This window comes from Epinephelus fuscoguttatus, linkage group LG5, assembly GCF_011397635.1.
Source record: "Epinephelus fuscoguttatus linkage group LG5, E.fuscoguttatus.final_Chr_v1".
Lineage (NCBI taxonomy): Eukaryota > Metazoa > Chordata > Actinopteri > Perciformes > Serranidae > Epinephelus > Epinephelus fuscoguttatus.
Window position 1 is genome coordinate 22,640,773 of NC_064756.1, and position 19,737 is coordinate 22,660,509.

Consider the following 19,737-nt stretch of genomic DNA (forward strand, 5'->3'; position numbering starts at 1 on the left):
TTGCTGTGTCTTTCAGTAGTATGCCTTTAAGTTCGCCTCCTACAGGAAGTTAGTAACAAACATGTCACTCCAGATTAGAGGGCTCTGTGTGGTGGAATTTTCAAAGGTAAGCATATTTTTGTAGGTTACAATTTTAGAGCTCTTATTGAATAGATCTCTGTAACAAAATGAAAAAAATAAAAGTTTAAGGTTAAGGTCAAATGGTTAATTTGTCAAAAGGTAAAGGTGAACTGAAGCCGATGTAATTTTGTATGTGCTACAAAATAAAAACACTTATGATCATTAATTGTTGATAAAAGATACATTTAATGTTTTCCAATATACATACATGCTGTGGCTCAGAGGTAAAGCGGATTGTCCACCAGTAAGAAGATTGGCAGTTTGTTCCCCAGCTCCTCCAGTCCGCATGTCAAAGTATCCTTGGGCAAGATACTGACCCCAAGAAATGCTCCTGATGGCTGCTCCATTGGTGTGTAAGCATGTGTGAATGGTTACTAAGAAGCAGGTGGCATCATATATACTGTATTATACAACAGTTAGTTCCGGCCCTGCAATCTGATTGGTTGAGAGACAGTAAAACCGTGACGATATTGGAGTACAACATCACGGTTATTTCACTGTGTATGTATCACTCCGCCTCACACCTGATTGCAATCAACAATCAGATCAAAACTGACGGTTAGTGTCAGTTAGGTCAGCAGTTGCGTTGCATCCCTGGAAAAGTATTTAAACAAACTTTCACCAGATGCAAATGCCCTTTATCTGAAGCCCAGGATGACAGCAGCTCACACAGACAATATCTGGTACACTAAAGCTCCGCTGGGAATAAACTCACTCGCACAGATGCTGCCGAAGATGTGTAAAGAGGCGGGGACAACAGCTATGTACACCAATCACAGCCTCAGGGCGACTGCCATACAGAAGCTGTCAGATGCGGGTCTTGAAGCTAGGGAGATCATGACAGTGAGTGGGCACAGGTATGATGTTGTTTTTAAACGTAGCCTATGTGCAAAGTTAGTCTTCTAATTAGGAGTCGGGCCCTAAAATATACCTTTTGTCTTGCTGGTCTGAGAGCTTGTTAAAAAGCTACTGGAAGCCATCCATGGAGAGCAGGAAACGATGGAGCAACATACTGTCAGATCAGAAGGCAGAGTTGGCTGTGCCTGTGAAGCGACAGTCCACCATGCAGTCACCAGAGACTTATTTCACTGGCTGCACAATTAATGGAAACGTGCAGATAAATGTGTATAAAGAGTAAGTGCCTGGCGCACCATGTCTGCGTTACATAGCAACGGTGACAGCGGAGTCCTGAGGGAACTATTTTTGTTGGCAGAAGACAAATAAAATGCTTAAATTATCTATTTTGTCCTCAATTTTCAACATTTCTTAATCAGCCTTGCTTATTTAAAGGGCCAGCCATACCTGTTTGAGCTGGAGCATACAGATGAGGAACTTAGATGCTGAGTGGGCGAGACGAGAGGCTGAATCCTCCGCTCCCATTTGGCTGCACAGAATGGGATTCGGTGCTACTGCTACCATCGCTGGGGAGATATATCATCAGGAGGAAAAGCGCCGCAGAGAGTGCATCACAAGGAGTGAAGTTGCGTCTTCTTTTCCTCGCAGATGACGGTTCGGGTTCATTCTCTCCTGTTGCGTGGTAAGTGTGGTCCATTCGCAAACTTTATAACTAAAAAAACTTTTCACTACTCTCTATCGATGAACTACTAACACTCTCTGCTGTTTCCTCCTCCTCCTTCCTTCCTTCCACTGTCTTCGTTGGTTCATTTATACACGCGAAACACGTTCTCTGGCTGGCTGGCGTACATACATGGTGACGCAAGATGGCGACCTCTGTAAAGCAAGGCCCTTGCTATATATATATATATATATGTATATATACATATATATATATACATATATATATATATAAAAGCATAATTATAAGGCTACGAAAACCAAACGAATTTTATTTTATAACGATTATACACTTATAAAAACATATTAATGGGTAGAATATTCAGATTCAGATTCAGATTTGACAATAAACCATGCCAAATATTACACACTGGCCCTTTAACAGTTGAACTGTTGTATAAAAGTAATATCACACTCGAGCTCGTGATGTTATACTTGTATATCGTCACAGTTGTGATTCGGTCATAGGCACGAGGCCTCGTGCGTTACTTAAGCAACCTCTGTCACCAGTGTGTGAGTGTGTGTGTGAATGTGTGAATGTGTGAACGTGACATGTAGTGTAAAGGCACTTTGAGTGGTCAGAAGACTAGAAACATGCTATACAGGTCTATTTACCAAATACTTCTGTAAGCATAATTTTTTTACTGTCTAAAGTCATGCTCATCCACACGGTTGAACTGTCCTTCTATGTTAAAGGTAGAAATGCTAAGATAATACACTTACATTTTTTATCAAATAGAAAGGATGAATATTCACTGTTGTTAATATCATATAGAATTGTTATTCCATTATATGGTCCTCTCTCTCTGAGAGGCGAGATTTGCACATGTATTTGTTTATTTACAAGGCCCTTATTGGAAAACTGCCTTCTTACATTAATTCCATGCTAGTTGGGTGGATTGGACCACATTACACTAGAACTCGCTCACCAGACCTTTCTCAAGAAAAGAAAGGTCTGGCTGCGGCGATTCTCACTTTAAGATTAGAGAAAAAAAGGTCCCAGCTTTTTTTTATTTCTTTCAACCAATCACAATCATTCTTGGCGGTGCCACAGCAATGGCGTGCTTGTAAAAGTATTGCTGGGGGGAAACAGGTTTTGGTATAACACGCCCACAAAAATATCGCCTATAGGACGCGAACCATGGCAGAAAAATGGCTACATCCCCGCAAGATCAAACACCGCAAAAGTTAGTAAAGGACGTGTTAAAAACTGCTACCAGAGGTGGTAGGGCGGGACTTCAGCGGGTGGCTCATTCCGCCCAATGAGAGGCTGATCTATGCAGCGAACTTCTGCCCACTCAGACTACACTAGAACTAATGACTGGCTTGCACTCTACGTCCCTCGTGTTCATACAGAGCTTGGAAGAACTGCTTTTGGCTTCTTTGCACCATCAACCTGGAACACACTACAAAGCACTTTAAAAATGAATTCATTGGTAACTCGTGGTCATTTTAAATCCACAGTCTCAAACCTCTTAACTTCTGTTTGTATCTGTTTTTAATTGATTTTGTTGTTACTCTATTTATTAATTGTATTTATATGTATGTTTTATTGATTGCCCTCTTTCTTGCTCAACGTCATTGTAAATGAGGGCTTTGCCCTCAATGATTTTCGAGTTTAAATAAAGACAAATACATTTGATGAAACTGGTACTGGTACTACCAATTTCATGGTAACAAACTGATGTTTGCTGGTATACTAACATGTTACTAGCATTTTAACAGCACGGGGTTTGTAATTTTGATTTTTTTCTTTCTGTTTTACAATTGCCATGACATAATTTTTCAACTTGGTTGAGGCCCATCTTTTAAAACAACAACAACAACACAAAAAACCTTAAAAGGGTCTGTTAAAAAGTGTTTTTTTGTTATGCGGCAATGGAGGAAGTCTGATGTAACATTAGTATAACAAGCAAAAAGGTCTAGCCGGGAGGTGGGTTTTGGTGGTGGACAGGTCAAACACAGGACTTTTACCAAGGACTCTGGGATTTATGTCCTATGTGAAACAAAAAGGCAACATAAGTATGTGATGTATGTCAAATGAAGTATGTGACCTATGTCATCTGACATGCCATATAACTAACTTCTTTTTTTCCACTTTTACTTCCATATTATAACATTTTTGTGACACTGACATGTCAGTTACAACAGCATAATAAAATAACAAAATAATTGAAAAATATTGAGAGCTAACGAAACAAAGACTGCTTGGGTAAATACACATTATTACAGCCTTAAGTACTTACAGTTCAGTGTCTTGTATAGAGTCCATTTTCCCATTTTCCTTCTAGTTGTGTTTGTATGCTCAGTATGTTTGTCAATTTCTCCATTAAAAAGATTTCTTCCAGAGTTGTTAGCCATTGGTCCTTCACTGGTGGTGTTTCTTTACCGCAGCTCCTAGTGATAGCTTTCTTGATTGCTCCTAGAAATATTTTGATCAAAATCTATCACTAGCAACAACATTTTCTTCAGAAAGTTTACATAGATAAAGCACCAAACACCTGTTAGTATGTGCTTAAGCTCTTTACATACCATTTCCCAAAATACATTTTTTTTTCTGACATTTCCAAAAAACATGAGAGTGGTCTACATCAAAAGACTTGCACTCTCGCCAACACTTCTGGCAACTATGGAGATGTTTACTTTTCAGTTATGGTGCAATAAAGAAACAAACCAGATTCTTCCATGAGACTTCTCTCCAGGTTTGCGAATCAGTGGCTGAGTGGTGCATCTTCAACATATTATGCCAATCTTCGTCTGAAATTTCTACATTGAATTCTTTCTCCCATTTCAGCTTGATATATTTAGTTGAATGTTTGTTCAGTCCTTAATATAATGCCGAACACACCATTCACCTGCTTGGAAGAATCTGATTTCATTTCCCTTAATTGAAGTTATCTATATAATTCATGCATTCCCAATTCGTATTTTCCTCTCAGATTTTCACACTCTACAGCTCCCTATCCTTTTCTGAAACACACCAGGGGCTTATTCCTTTTGCTCCCCATTGCTTAAATTCTTGATCATATTTTGCAGGTTTGAACTTTCTGTCATAAGCTGCCCATTTTAATATATTTGCCTTTTCCAATACTTTAAATCACAGATCTAATGTGTGTACTGTTAATGGATCAATATTCAATTTTAGTTCCTTGTATAGTTTATTATCTCCAATTGTACTTTGAATTGGAATTTAACTAACTATTTATTTAATCTAGGATGTTTTTTTCTAAGCCTAACCACAAAGTCTTTATGCCTAAACCTAACAATGAAAATGAAACCTAATGACAGGGATTTATTGCTTTGATAACAGTGTTCTGAGCATATTAGTTGATGAAATGAGACCCTTACAACCCACATCTATGATGCTGATAACCATGACCAATGCCCGATTAATTCAGAGATAACATTCAAAATGGATGGATTATGGCTGCAACAAGTAAAAGATTGAATGTGTTCTACAAAAGCATCAAGGCTGAAACACACTGCTGCGAAGTCTTTCAGCTGCATCTATTATTTCCTATGCACATCCCAACATTGGCTCAAAGACATGCAACCCTGCGACCCTTCATGTCACTATCCTATTTCCAGTATCGTCATCACCGCCCTTGAAAGAACAGGCCAGGGTTCTTCTGCTCCAGTGTGTTCTCAGCCTCAGAAACCTTGTTTTTTTTTACAGAGCTGCTGACAATCAATTAAATTCACAGTCAATTACACAGATAGCGGTGACACACCGGTAACAAGGTTAAATAAATGTCAACTCAAACCTCAGCACCTGAATGCTTACCGACACATCAGCAGAGAACAAAAGCAACCACAATTATTTTCCAGTTCAAGAGGCCAGATGTTCATTTAAAAAAATAATGCATAAACAGTGAACACAGATATCAAACATTTAACATTTAGGGGTCGGCAAAGACAAAATTATAGTTTGTAAAAGGATAAAATGTTTAACATTTGATACCTGTTATACAACCAAACCTGTATTTACTTTAAATGTTATGTGTTTGTTTTTACCATTCAGCTGTGTCTTACTGTAAATCCTGCAGCTGCAAATGTCTTAAATTCCTCTGCCTTTTAGTTCCCCGTTTATCTTTAAGCTTTCCACAGCCGTGACACAACCAAACATTCAGTTTTCTTTCAAGCTCCTACAAAAAGACCTGCTGCCCAGAATTCCCCTAAAATATAGTAATCCATATCTACTGCTTTCTCCCATGTGTATCTTTTTACTTAGTCCTCTCATGTTTGGCAGGATGGCGTGTTCCATTGAGTGGTCTGTCTTGTATTGAGTTGGGCCCCCAATTGATGTGAAATGGTTGGAAAGAACCGGTGTTCCAGCGTTCTGAGCTCAAGTGTCAGATCCTCATCACATGTTCAACAATAGCGATAAGGAGCAGCTTTACAAAGAGAGATGAAGGAATAGCCAAGAGCCTGAACATTATTTGATGCCACTCTCATCATAGCTGCTGTCGATATGTCAGCAGGGGTTCCTTTGAGAGGGCATTATGCTACAAAGGGCAGTACAAAGATAAATAGGTAGAGGAGTGTCAGTACAAGCAGCGGGTATTGAAAGACTCACAGCCTCACATGCGTGTATGTGTAAATTGGGCATTTCTGTATTAGGACTGATGTGACAAACAACGTGTAGATAACTTAATCTATTTTTGTCATCAATTGGTAAATACTGCAGAGACGGCAGGTGTGACTGAGCTGATGTTTTCTTGACTTATTTGTGTATGCAACTGCAATGTGCTCTTTTTTTGGGTGTAATAACTGGACATTTTTTCTCTGAAGCCAACACAGGAAATACACACACTGTTACTCATTTCTCCCTCATTCTTCTTCAAGTGTGGAAGAATAGGCAGCAATCAAGGCTGTCATATAGGAAATAAAGCATTAAAGAACAGGTTGCCTCTCCCCTGAGGGTTAATAACAGGTTGCTGCACAGGTCTTCGCAGCATGTTGTATGGAATGAATGCAAATCTATGTTTTTGTGTGTGTGCGTGTGCATAGGAGTGAACTATGAATGTGTGGATGAAGGCAAAGTAAAGAAGGATAGGTGGGAGGGGGCACAGTTTATGAGGATTTCAGGGAGAGAGGTTATGTGGGTCCCTTTTCCTTCTCCCTCCCTCTGTCACTCTCACTCAGTGCTGAGTGAGACAACACCGTCTCCTCGCCTGACTCCTCGTATCACTGTTGGCTTCTGTATAACCTGCAGGAAAGCATTTCTGACCAGACGTGTAAGATATGTAACTCAAAGAAAAGGAGTGAAGAAAACAAAAAAAAAGGCGACAAAGAAAAAAAGAGGAAAATAAGCTAATTTGCTGAACTGTGGTGACACCACACAGGGACACTCTCAGTATCTCCAATTTGAAACATCTGCACAGGTAAGATTCTCGATCTCTACTTACTCATTCACACACACACAGATAGTGACATTTCCCCACAAATGTTTGCATGATGTATTTGTTTTTATTGCTTTTAATTAAGAGGTGCACTTTAATGTGTGCTGCAATTTGCATAATTGTCTAATTAAAAGTTTTATTTGATTTCACTTACAATTTCAAGTAGTATCATCTTGTTTAAACAGCATGCAGCAGCTGCACAAAATAATGTAACGTCTGATGGAAAGAGACCTAAATGGCAAATTAACTTAATCACAATTACAAACACTGCCATAAAACTGGGCCAAATTACTGGGAATGCCAATAGCAGCATTTGCAGACTTTAAAGGAGGTCTGGCGAGCTCTACTTTGATGTCTGAGTATTCAAATAAACAGCATAACCAGAAAGCCAAAATCTTTGACCAAACTGCAGCTGCATCTGTTCAATGCCACCCGAAAATCAATCTTGTTCTTACATGGATTTTCCTTTGTGTGTGTGTGTGTGGGTAGTTTAGTGCTTCTCGTGTGTTATTTGTTCATATATGCACATACATATATTAGCAATATATGGTACTATTCTATTTTGAAATCAGTGAAGACAAAACATGTTCTGATAGAAAATATAATTGTACATTTTATAACATAAAGGATTTGTTAATAATAATTATTTCTGACGGTGCACTATGCAAAATACAGATGTGCACAGGTACAACATGAACATACACAGTGCAGTATCGCCCAGATATTGATTTGGGCATCACACCCACAAATACTTACACCCACTCTCCAAAATATTCTACATCTCTGTGACATACAGCAGAATATGAGGCACTCCTTCTGCACACGCATTCCTCTTGTGTGTGTGGTATTTCAAAACACAAAAAAATGACCAGCTGTTGCATGTTTGTCAATATCATTTTCAAAAGAAAAGCCCTGTCTTAAGAACAATTACAAGTTATCTAGATTTTTTTTAATGCATGTGTTTTTGTATGTTGACAAGGAGTGTAATTTCAGTAGCAAAATTGTCAATTTTCCTGATACTCTGTAGCATGTATGCATCCTGTCGGTCCAAATGAAGACCAGAAGGGAGGGTTTTGGTGCCAGAACAGCAGATCTGCACTGCATTTATAAGCTGTGGTGTTGGAAAAGCACCCTGAAGACAAACAAACACACAGACGTCAGGAAAATGATAAAACTACTAAAGCTTTGTGCATAAATAAAGCAGCAAAAACAAGTCTGGCAATTAGTGAAGTATTAATTTCTTATCTGTCAGGTAACACATGGATGCGCACTTCCACACTGCAGCATCAACAACCACAAAAAAAGTTTGTCACCGGCATGAAATACTCTGAGAGCTGATTCTGCTAACTGTCATTCAACCTAATACAACTTACTCGTGTTGATTTTCCTGCTCACTGCACTTGTTCAAATGTGCAGCCTGTATATGTGTGTAATTGTGATGGGCTGTTCCTTGGCAGAGTCGATGCTATAAGAGCAGCTTTGACCTCCCTTAATGAAAGGGTCAGGAGAAGATAATTACATTTAGCGAGCAGTTGATCATTAGCCCTGCAGACTGAAAAAGACTCTGGCTGCAGTGTGAAAAATTTTCAGTGTACTGACCTTAAAACACCTCAAAGAATGCAGTAATGTGTTCTGACTGCAGACTGCGATTCACGCAAATCATCTCTAGTGGAGATTGTACTGCAGAATAACTAACAAAAAAAGTGTCATTCAAAGTTAAAACAGGCACAAACTTTTTTCTTTCCTTCTTGACAAACACTTAAGTTTCTTCAGTAAAACCATTATACATTTCTGTGGCAATAATGCAATGTCAAAAGGAGCAGGCTGTCTTCATTCCCACTTCAAAATGTGACACACAATTAAGTCATCTCATCAGAATTGCATATGATGAACTCTGACTTCATTTGTGTTTCATATTTGTCCAGCCTGTGCCCCCAGCTCTCTTTGAACGCCTCAGCAATCTCAGAGTGATGGAAATGCAAAATTGATACAAAGTGCCTGGGTTAGGAAATGTCAGTGGAGTCACACAGAGCAAAAAAAGAGCGTGCGTGAAGACAGATATCCAGATAGGAGAAGAGAGCAGACAAAATAGGAAGAGAGAGAGTCATCAAGAGTCGTTCTACCTGTTTTGCATTTTAAGGGCTCTCAATTCTAAACACGCTTCACAAATTAGCTGCAAGGGCTGGATGGTTTCCACAAAGGCCATGGCAACAGCGTTACTAGGCAAGGTTGAGTTTCTTCCAAGCTGTCAGATAATGTAGACAGCGTGAGACCAGATGGGATCAGGAAACATATTCCTGCTGTTGATCATGGACGTGTGCATAACTAATAAGAAATCAAAGACACAATACAGTCTGCCACTGAGACCTCTCGAGTGGAGAGTGCTGCTGAGCAAGTAACGCTTAATAAAATAATAACAGGTTTTTCCAATTGGACTTCGGACATTTTCTTACATGTCCCTCACACTGTTTGCACTGATGTGCTACACATATTGAGTCACTAAAGTGGATCCATTAGCTACAGATTTTATGAACTATCTGAATCATTTATTCATCCAGTGATGGCGGAAAATCTAAGCTGTCCTGCGGAGCTTATCCCTGCTTACCTTGGGCAAAAGGCAGGGTACACCTTCGACAAGTTGCCAGATTATTACAGGGCTGACAAATAAGCCTCTTTTGAAATGCATATTCAAAGAAGGAATTTCATGCCATTATGCCATCTTGTCCGTCTGTATGAAAGGTACATTTGCGGAATGGGGGGACAGAGTAACAGCACAGAAACGAGGTCTGTATAAACTGGACAGGCAGCAGGATGGAATCACGGGCAGGACGGGTGTGATGTTTTGACAACGTGTTATGTGTGCGACCCATCAAAGGAGATTTTAAAAGTAGCAGTTAGCAGCTAACTCGAAGAATAACAGCAGCTGAAAATGTCTGCAAACTGGATGACCGGATGAGTGTAAAAAGGGCAATATAGACAAACATTCATCCTGAAATTCACACCTATGGGCAATTTAAAGTCACCAATTATCCTGCATGTCTTTGGACTGTGGGAGGAAGCCGGAGAACCTAGAGACCACCCACGCTAACATAAGGAGAACATGAAAACTTGAATTAGTGGGAAAGAACACTACTCGTGGGATTAAAACTCAAAACTGTCTCGCTGTGAGGCAACAGTACTAACACTGCTCTACACCACAGCATCACACTGCATTGCAGTCAGCTATAAGATGTTTCACCTCCATTAATAGAGTTTGGTTGGGGAAAGCACAACTACTTTTAAAACAAAGAAAACAATTTAAGTGGATCTAGTCGCCTTTCCGAATAAGCGGGGACATTTATGACTCATAAATATTTGAGCTGCTGCTTCTGAATGGTATTGAGGAAAAACAAACCATGTTGTGCACCTCTGGCTCCTCAGAACACAGAGGCAGGCTGACTGGGTTTTTGTTGTCGTTTAAAAGCCATGCCCTGCCTGGCATGACTGACCCCCTGGAAGACTCTGCACTCACTCAGTTATGGAACAGAGTATGTGGCTTTTGTCAGACAACAATAGGTAGATAAGTGAAGCACGGTCTGTGTCAGGCTTAGGGTTGCACAATTCTGTGAATATTCCAGATTGAAACTGGACGTAACAGATGTATAGGGATTGTTTGCTCAAGCTGTTTATACCATGTAAAATGCAGATAGAAACAAAGCTTTTACCATCGACATAATCCAATAATTTGCCAAAGAAGACCATTAAATGTCAAAAAAATACAATGCATAATGTGCAATGTGGCGAGTTAGCTAGCTAGCAAGTGAATTATTGGGAGAGTTCAAAGTTTGAGCCAACAATGTGGGCTGTGCAGTCCTTTCGCCAGAAGAAAATGTTGGCTTTGATACATTTCTGCAAACCTACATTCCATTTGCACATTTCATATGTACAACGCCAGAATTTCCAAAGTGAGGAAATGCAAGCTGGCTTTGTCATCTGGGCGGGATGGCTGCCAAGAACTGACCACTGTTCAAGCAACAAAATCGGTTCTGTTGTAGTGAGTCATTGCTGTATTTTCCCTCAGCTTTTTAGGCTCCCAACATGGGTGTTCTGTAGCAATCTGGTGGGGACAGTGCCATGAAAAGTGACTGTTTTTTACCAAGACATCTCCGCTTTTCCTGCTCGGACTGTGCCCCCAAAACCAGGTATATTAAGCCAAAACATGATCTTTATCTAACCATGACTAAGGGCTTTTTGTGCCTAAACCTACTCACACGTTAACCACATAAAAGTTTCAACGTATCCGCAACATAATAATGTGCAAATGTAACCTGTGATTTGCAGAAATGTATGATGCCAACATTGTTTCTGGCAACCGGGTTGGGCTGTGTGTATACAAGAATTGTTTTACAATAAAAAAAAAGAATGGAAATAGATTGTTGCTAATTACCACGCCACAATTAGCATGCTCAATCAAGCTGATTACTGATATGGTAATTGTTAGCTCACAAAACCAGCAGAAGGTGTTAACAAGTTATAACCTGCATACTTTGCTTTAGGCTACCATCTGCTGGTTAACTGAAATATCATAGAAATATATTTTTAAATACCCACTGCAGTAATATAATCAAAACTTGCCTGAAAGTCCTTTACCTCAGACATTGCAGAAGTAGTGTGGGCTGCACATGTGATGGGAGAATCCACTGTGCATGCAGGGGTTGCTATTTCAAGGTATGGCTTTTATCATTTTTGACCTTCCTTTGAAAATTTCTAGAAACTTATCGACCTTTTGACACCCTTGTCAGGCCTCCCTAATGAAGGCATGAAAGATCATAAGTTGAGCATTTGGCATTTTCTATTTTTAGTTTGTCAAAAAGCTGTTCCACTGACTCATAACTATTTCCACAAAGTCTAAAACTGAGTGAAACTCTAAGTCATACTACCCAAATATCACAAAGGAAATGGAAAAGTTGGTAGTAACCCCTCTTATCGACAACAGTAAGGAGAGCAGTTAAAGTGAAAATGAGGAGGGGAAAAAACAAAATATCCATAGAAACCCCCCTCACAAAACTCACATTACCACCAGAGTATGGTAAATACACTGCTGAAGTTAAGAAATATGACATGACCTCAATGCCGTAGGCCAATTCAGCACATCATACATTTTTATAGACACACAAGGAAACCATTGGTTTCCTGCAGATTTAGAATTTTTAGTGGGTTGACCCGGAGGTTGCTGGTTGTTTATGTACCGGCTGAAAGCTGCAATATCTGACAAAAGAAAGTTGGCTGCAAAACAGCACTGCATTCAGGAGCTCGCTTCTGAATAGCAGAGTCACTTTTTTATCTATACAGCTTGCTCTACCTTGAGATGCTTTTACTTTCAACTGTATCTCCACACGGACCTTTCAAGTGAAAAAATATAATTCCAAAATGCTTTAGGGTGAGCAAATCTATCTGGCCACCTTCTTTTCAAAATAAAGAGAGACTGACATTAACCAAGAGATTCAAAAGACATCAGAGAATCTTTTGAAGTGCCAGCAGGGATTTATTCATACGATAGAGGCAGTTCAGTGTTTTCAATATGAACTTCCAAAGCTTAAAGGCCACAGAATGGTTCAATCCAACTGCATGAGAATGTGGTTTGCGGGTGGTGGATAAAAAAGACAATCTTGCTCTGTAACAGATCCAACAAGCTCCCTGTTTAAGCTGGGCACTGTTCCACCTGCTACCCAAACACACTGGGTTTTCTCATACCTCACAGGATTTCTGTCGACTGCATTTCCCAAAATTTTAAACGTGTCCCTGTTGTTTTCTGTCCATCTCATAAGATAGGTATCTATTACAATTTGAGCACAGTGTAATTTAACAACTGCACACTGCCTTTGGAAATAATCATTAGCAAATGTGATAACAAGCAGAAATAAACTGAACAGATTGCCATTATAATTACTGCTGGTTTTAGTATTACAGTGTACTGCAGTTCTGTGGGCAGGTACACTTTTTGTCAAACACTATCCTGGCTCTAGTTACCTTTCTTCATTTTTGTGTGTTAGAATGTCAAAGAAAAATCCTAAAAACGACAAGTAGGCTACGGTATTTCATAATGTCATTAAAATGCCATGTCAAAATTCTTTTTTTTTCTTTTTTTTTTTTTAAAGTTACAGTGTGTGCACTGTGCAGCCCTACACTGACTCCCTAAAATGACACTCAATAAACAACACTTTGAGAACCCGCTTTCAGATTTTTGTTGCAAAATCCTCCAAAATAATTAGGCTTCTAAAAGTTTTTCCTGGTGGAGTTGCAGAAGGTGTGAACTGAAAATTGTGTCCCTAAATGTGAAATAGGTGTTATAGCCCTGTCTATGAGACTTAGTTGGAGAGCTTTCATTGTTGCATGGGAGTTGCAGTTGTTAAATTCTTACAAAATAATCAGACATTGTCTTTGTTGAAATAATGGGGTTTTGAAATGTTACTGTAGATGACCAAAGGAGTTCACGGCCATTTCCCTCCCTCGTGATATTTGTGGACTCCTGCCTTACAGGACGCTCTGATAGTCCAGCAGAGGCCAGAAATGGAACAGCTATTTGTCAGAAAAGGCACCAGGGAGCATGATGGTCCAGTGCATGATAGCCCACATCACACAAGGCACTGGGGTGCAAAAAAACATCTCTATCATCTTTGATGGCTCTCTAGAAAAGTCAGTAAAACTTCAAAACATTTCTCATGAGAAGTCATTCACTTGCAGCTTTCCCTCATATAGACCATATACATAAACCTGCCTGTAGGTATTATTCACCTCTTGTCAGAGCGGTATCAGAAAACTTCTACAGAGGAGATACATCTTGAAACAAGACTACATAACGATGAAAGCATAAAGATAATGACATTTGACTCTAAGCTAATCAGACATCCCTCCTTCACACTCAAGATGTCTCATGGCCATATGCATAAGTGGTAAAAACTAAAAATACATTTGACTGTAGAGATAACATACAGGAGCTCTTGTAAGATCAGGTCGATCACTGTGAGAGTAGTTTGATTATAGGTTTTGGATCACGTTCACATCTTGCTGGCATATTCATTAAGTGCAGTGAGCCACGCACCAGCTGAGGGGCCCCAACCCAAACACCATGCAGTGTTCACTGACAAGTCACAACAACTCAGTGAAATCTGAACACATGGACGCGACACACATATTTTTACATTCATAATGACTTATGACTACACTTATACTTCTCAGGGGTGTCATTATATCCGATGTCCATCGCGGAGAAACGCCCATAAATCCGCTTTGAATAAAACTCCTTCCAACTCCGGAACTCCATAATCATATTTTTGAGTTTTTCTGTTTACGTCCCCCACAGCCCCCGAATTATGGGAGATTTCTGTGGAAGATGGACACACTAATGCGACTCTTGCCATTCATTTGTTTGTCGTTAAATTGTTCGCAGCAATCTCACTTTCACGTGGCTGCCCAGCTCTTCAGAGAAGCCTTTAAAGGGCCAGTTACTCAACTCTTGTAGTGTCAAGCCATCCAGTCACTTGTGGTTTAAATTGCAGTGGAGGCAAAAGGAGTTGTATTTGTGTCGTTCACAGTATTAAAATTCACATTGAAATAAATAAACAAATAATTCCCAATAGTCCCCCATGAAAAAATATATAACTTTACCTTTGTCCTCAATATGAGAAATAAATATCTCCTGTATGTGTGGCATTATTGAGAAATCAATTGAAATATAAGAAATATACAGTATGACATTTAGCCAGCTGTGAACCGCTATAAATCCGTGTCACTGACATTACTGAAAGACAATGTCAGTGACACCATGATTAAGTCAGTTCCCTACAGAGCACGTGCAGGTAACATATATTGATCCATGTCACTGTAACAAAATGCCACATGTGAGGTTTAATTAGTTCCTGTAGTACTTATTGATTTAATGTTGATTATGCCCTCTCTGTTTTTAGGGTTGGCCTCCAGAGACATGGATATCTTCATGGACGGGGATTTCAGCGTGATTGGTAACATCAGCCATGACACAGCACGGGAGAGACTAGAAGAAAGCAAAGACCAAGGTCTAAACCACAGTGACCCACTGGACATGTTTATAGGCATGGAGCTCCTTCAGCGTTTCAAACCTCTTTTCCTGCCTCTCTACTGCCTTGTAGTGGTTGTGGCTGGTGTTGGAAACTCCTTCCTGTTGGCTTGCATCTTGTCTGACAAGAAACTCCACAATGCCACCAACTTTTTCATCGGTAATTTAGCGGCTGGAGACCTGCTGATGTGTTTGAGTTGTGTTCCACTGACTGTGTCGTACGCCTTCGACAGTCATGGCTGGGCTTTCGGGAGACCCCTGTGCCACTTGGTCCCCTTGCTGCAATGTGCCACTGTGTTTGCATCAGTGCTTTCGCTCACTGCCATTGCTGTAGATCGCTACATTGTTGTAGGTAAGGGACATGATGTTATTTTTACACTCATGAGAAGTATTTGTTTAAACCCATTGTTTGTGGGATTTACTGAAAGACAATGTCAGTGACAACTTGATTAAGTCAGTTCCCTACAGAGCATGTGCAGGTGACATATACTGATCATCCATGTCACTGCAACAGAATGTCACATGTGAGGTTTAATTAGATCCTGTAGTACTTTACTGTCGATTATGCCATCTCTGTTTTTAAGGTTGGGACCATATGGTGTTGGTTCTCAAAAAAAGACACTTCAGTCAGGACAACTTTAGTCAAATAAAACTTTATATCCATTTGCAGCATTATATTTCGCAGTATGGGTCTGTTCTGGGGCCTCTGCCTTTCCTTGAGCCTACGCAGAAAGCCTCTTACATGTGCCCATATGGAAAGCCTTAAGGCAGGGAGAGCAGCAGCAAAGACCCCCCAAGAACAGAACAGAGCAGCATCAATGACATTACAGAGGTGACACTGATAAGTCAGACACATCATGAAAAGGAGGACCTGGGGTGGAGGCGGGTTGCAAAGCGGCTTGCAGAGGAAGCAGCAACAGTAGGCAGGCCAGAGCAGTTTAAATAGGGCACCCTGAATAATATTTGCCAGTTGGTTGCATAGAAAGGTCATCTATCAGCTGCTCCATCAGTTGATTGGCTGTTTGAAATCATCTGATGTAGGTGGGATGTGAGCTGAGCTTGACATCATGTCCTGCCTGAACTAACGCCATGCTCAATTTCGGTAGAAAGCAGTGCATGCTTACTCCTCCTCAGATGGGCTGATATCAACACTGCAGCAATTTTCCCCTGGATCATTTTTCTATACATAAAAACCTTCAGAATTATTTTAAAAATGCTATTGTAGTATAAAAAAAGCTGAACATTGTGGCTTCAATGTGTTGAATAATGTACTGCTTTGGTGCTTTTATCTATGCCCTGTTTTTCCTTTCTGACCCAGCTCACCCAGTACGGAGGAGGATCTCAGTGTGGGGTTGTGGTGCAGTGACTCTCGGTGTCTGGCTTTTATCTCTGGCCCTGGCTGCGCCTCCTTCTCTCTACACACGCTATCTGGATCTGCGACCCAGTGGCATAGACCTGGTAGTTTGCGAGGAATTCTGGCCTCAGAGTGGCAATCTGCGGCTGCTCTACTCCTGCTTCATCCTCATAGCCTCCTACATGATCCCGCTGCTGTCTGTTAGCGTGTCCTACTGTGCCATTACTGTCAGCCTAAAAAGCTATTCAGTACCCGGAGAGCCATCCAACAGCCAGCAGCGCTGGAGCCAAAGGAGGAAGAAGACCTTTTCTCTGCTGGTGGCGTCAGTGCTGGCTTTCGCCCTGTGCTGGCTGCCCCTGCAGGTGAGTCTTAAATCCATGCTGTTAGATCCTAAACTAAAGCCTAACGAGCAAGCCGTTCTTAGCTCATCCATCCTTCTCCCTTACTCCTTATACAGCCTAACATTTCCATGGAATTTAAGGAAGATCTTGATTTGGGAGATAGGCTTGGGAGGGAGAATAAGTTTACATTCCTCTGTAGGTGTCTGTTAGCAAATCATAAACTCGACAGCAGTGAAGTGATAAAACAGAGTGAAGCTTTAACTGTCCAGGAAATGATTAAATCTTATACATCATTAACCATAGAACCTCATCATCAGGTACATTGTGCCCATGAAACCAACATTATGTCCACAATGAGCCATGCAAGAGCCTAAAAGATTATTATTTCATCATCATATTAATGGAAGAAGAGGGCAGAGTTTACATTGTGGCAGGACTGCACAGACCTGGGGCCCTGTTTTTTAAGAGTGCTTCACGAACACTGCTTACATGCAAATAAAAAATGGCGGCAGCATCTCATGACACTTGTGTCATGACATCGAGTGGGCTACAGGAACTGTGAATATCACATTTACTGTGATTAGTAAAAGGTGTGAAATGAGCAAGAGGAAATTATCTAACCTTTGAACTGCTGCCCACATGTTGCCCTCAATATATATTAAGTATTATCATTCCACCTACATTCAATTACATATTTAGTCAGACTACACAAAGTAGCTGTACGTTGACTGTATTTGCATATAGTTATTACTGATATGATGCAATCAAATACAGCGAGGACTATAACACAAGTTTTTTCATGTCACTGCGTAGGTGCTGAACCTGTTGCTCGACCTGGACCCAGACTTCCACATCATAGGGAAGCGCTACATAAATGTCTTACAAGTCTGCTGTCATTTAGTGGCTATGAGCTCTGCGTGCTACAACCCCTTCATCTATGCCTCGCTGCACAGCAAAGTCCGCATGCACCTGAAAGGCTACCTCTGCCCTTGTCACAATCTTCAGAGGGGGATGGTGGAGAGGGCGACGTCTAGGAGTTGATTTCAGATCTCGTCCACTATTATACAACTGACCTGCAGAGCGCTGTCTTCACCCACCAGCACTTGCACCCCTGACCCTGATGTTAATGCCTGAGGTGTCCATGAGAAAATAAGGCTTAAAATCCATTTAAGTCAGATTTCCCTGTGCTTTTACAGCATTTTTGTGACGTCAAGACATTCGGTCCTCTCTTGTACAGTGTCCCCACAGGCAGTGTGCTAAATAAGGCCATATATGACAAACACGCGAAGACACAGATCCAGACCAGACTGAAGATTAAGTCATCTACTGGGATCCCTGTGTTTTTCTTGGACGGCCGAGCTTCTGGCATGGAAACTAAGCAGGTCTTGCGGCTTTAAAAAGGCCTGCAGGGGCATAAACACAGCGTCAGGGGGTTCTGCTGCAAACATGCTGCTGGAGGCTGAGACCAGGGGTGGCTACACTGGCTGCAGGGCCTGGTTATACTTAAATGGAAAATGCTTGACTTCAGGGAACTGACCGAGCAATGAACTCTTCTCACCAGACATGGATTACAGACCAAGAAGAGGACGTGCAAAAGACACAATGTGATTGTTTAATTTGTCCCTGGTATTGAATATTTGTGCTTTCAGATTAGTTATATATCGCTTGTATTGCGTACTACCTACATGCTATTAGATTTATTATGTTGTTATTATGTTGCCTGCTTTTGTTGTGTCATTCTATAGTAGTTGTTCTGTATGGTTTTGGCTCCAGTGTCTAACTTTGTGTGTCATCTGTGCACGTGAATAAATATGTTTGTACATGCATATGTAGTGTGCACAGGATCTGGGTGGAAAGATTAATATGTACTGTAATGGGAAATCAAATCTGCAGCTTTTATGTCACCTTGAAACCTTTGTTTGTAAAATGTAATTAACGCAAAATTCATAAATGTGTTACCTGATGAACAAAGTCTCAGTGCTTTGGCTCTGTGTGGAAAAATCGACTGCCACAATGATCAACTTGATATTCAAAGCATGAACTCTAAGTGTCACTACCATTCCCATTGAGTTCGCATCAAGCTTTCTTAATGCCCCTTCTCTGTTTGTCGAAGCCTGGGTATCAAGTCAATCTTTGAACGTGCCTCCTGTTAAAAGGCTCTGCAAAGAACCAGCTAATGTGGTCTAAATTGCATTTAAGGCAAAGTTAATCCTTTTCACTTAGTTACTCAGAGATCTATTACTATTGCTTCTTATAATTAAAAATGATTAATTTTTCTACTGTTAACTGGAAGGGTTGCAACAATGCATTACTCTCAATAAAAGTATCATAGTGCAGGGCAGATTGTCCATTAACAACTCCAACCAGCCCATTCAAAAATGTCAAAACACCATTTTGGTCAGCCAGCTGGCACAAACTGAAATAAGCTACTCAGTGTAGCTTTAGTGCAAGTTAATAAGCCCCTGCTCCCCGGCCAGTGCTGCTGATGCCAACTGTCACCTTTTAACAATCAGATTGCTTTGCTCTTTGTTGCTCGGTTGCCTTCTCTTTTCTCTCTAAGTGAACCTTGAGACTGCATTCAGCTCTACTCAATTGGATTTTTGGCCTGATGCTCTTTCTGAAAGGGTCGGCAAGAGTTATAGTTTTTTGGTTTGTTTCTTTCTTTCTTTCTTTCTTTCTTAAAAAGGGTAGTCGAGGCTACATTAAATGTCTCTCTCCTCCAATGCCATAATGTCAATCCACAGTTACAGCTCCTGCAACTTTGTTTTAAGTCTTTACTATTTTCATATGACATATAAGCAGCTATTAAAGTTTAAGTTCACAAATCAGAATCAGAATCAGCTCTATTCACTAAGTAGGTATGTACATACA

General features: G+C 40.5%; 1 protein-coding gene across 1 annotated transcript; it reads left to right on the forward strand.

Annotated features, from left to right (window-relative positions):
• The first annotated feature begins 6,855 nt into the window (after window positions 1-6,855).
• Window positions 6,856-19,581, forward strand: si:dkey-202l22.3 (7 transmembrane receptor domain-containing protein). Its single transcript, XM_049576458.1, has 4 exons — window positions 6,856-7,079; window positions 15,044-15,523; window positions 16,490-16,887; window positions 17,680-19,581. Exons 2-4 carry the CDS (start codon window positions 15,061-15,063, stop codon window positions 17,905-17,907), a joined length of 1,089 nt encoding a protein of 362 aa, XP_049432415.1. The 5' UTR covers window positions 6,856-7,079; window positions 15,044-15,060; the 3' UTR covers window positions 17,908-19,581.
• The last annotated feature ends 156 nt before the right edge of the window (window positions 19,582-19,737 follow it).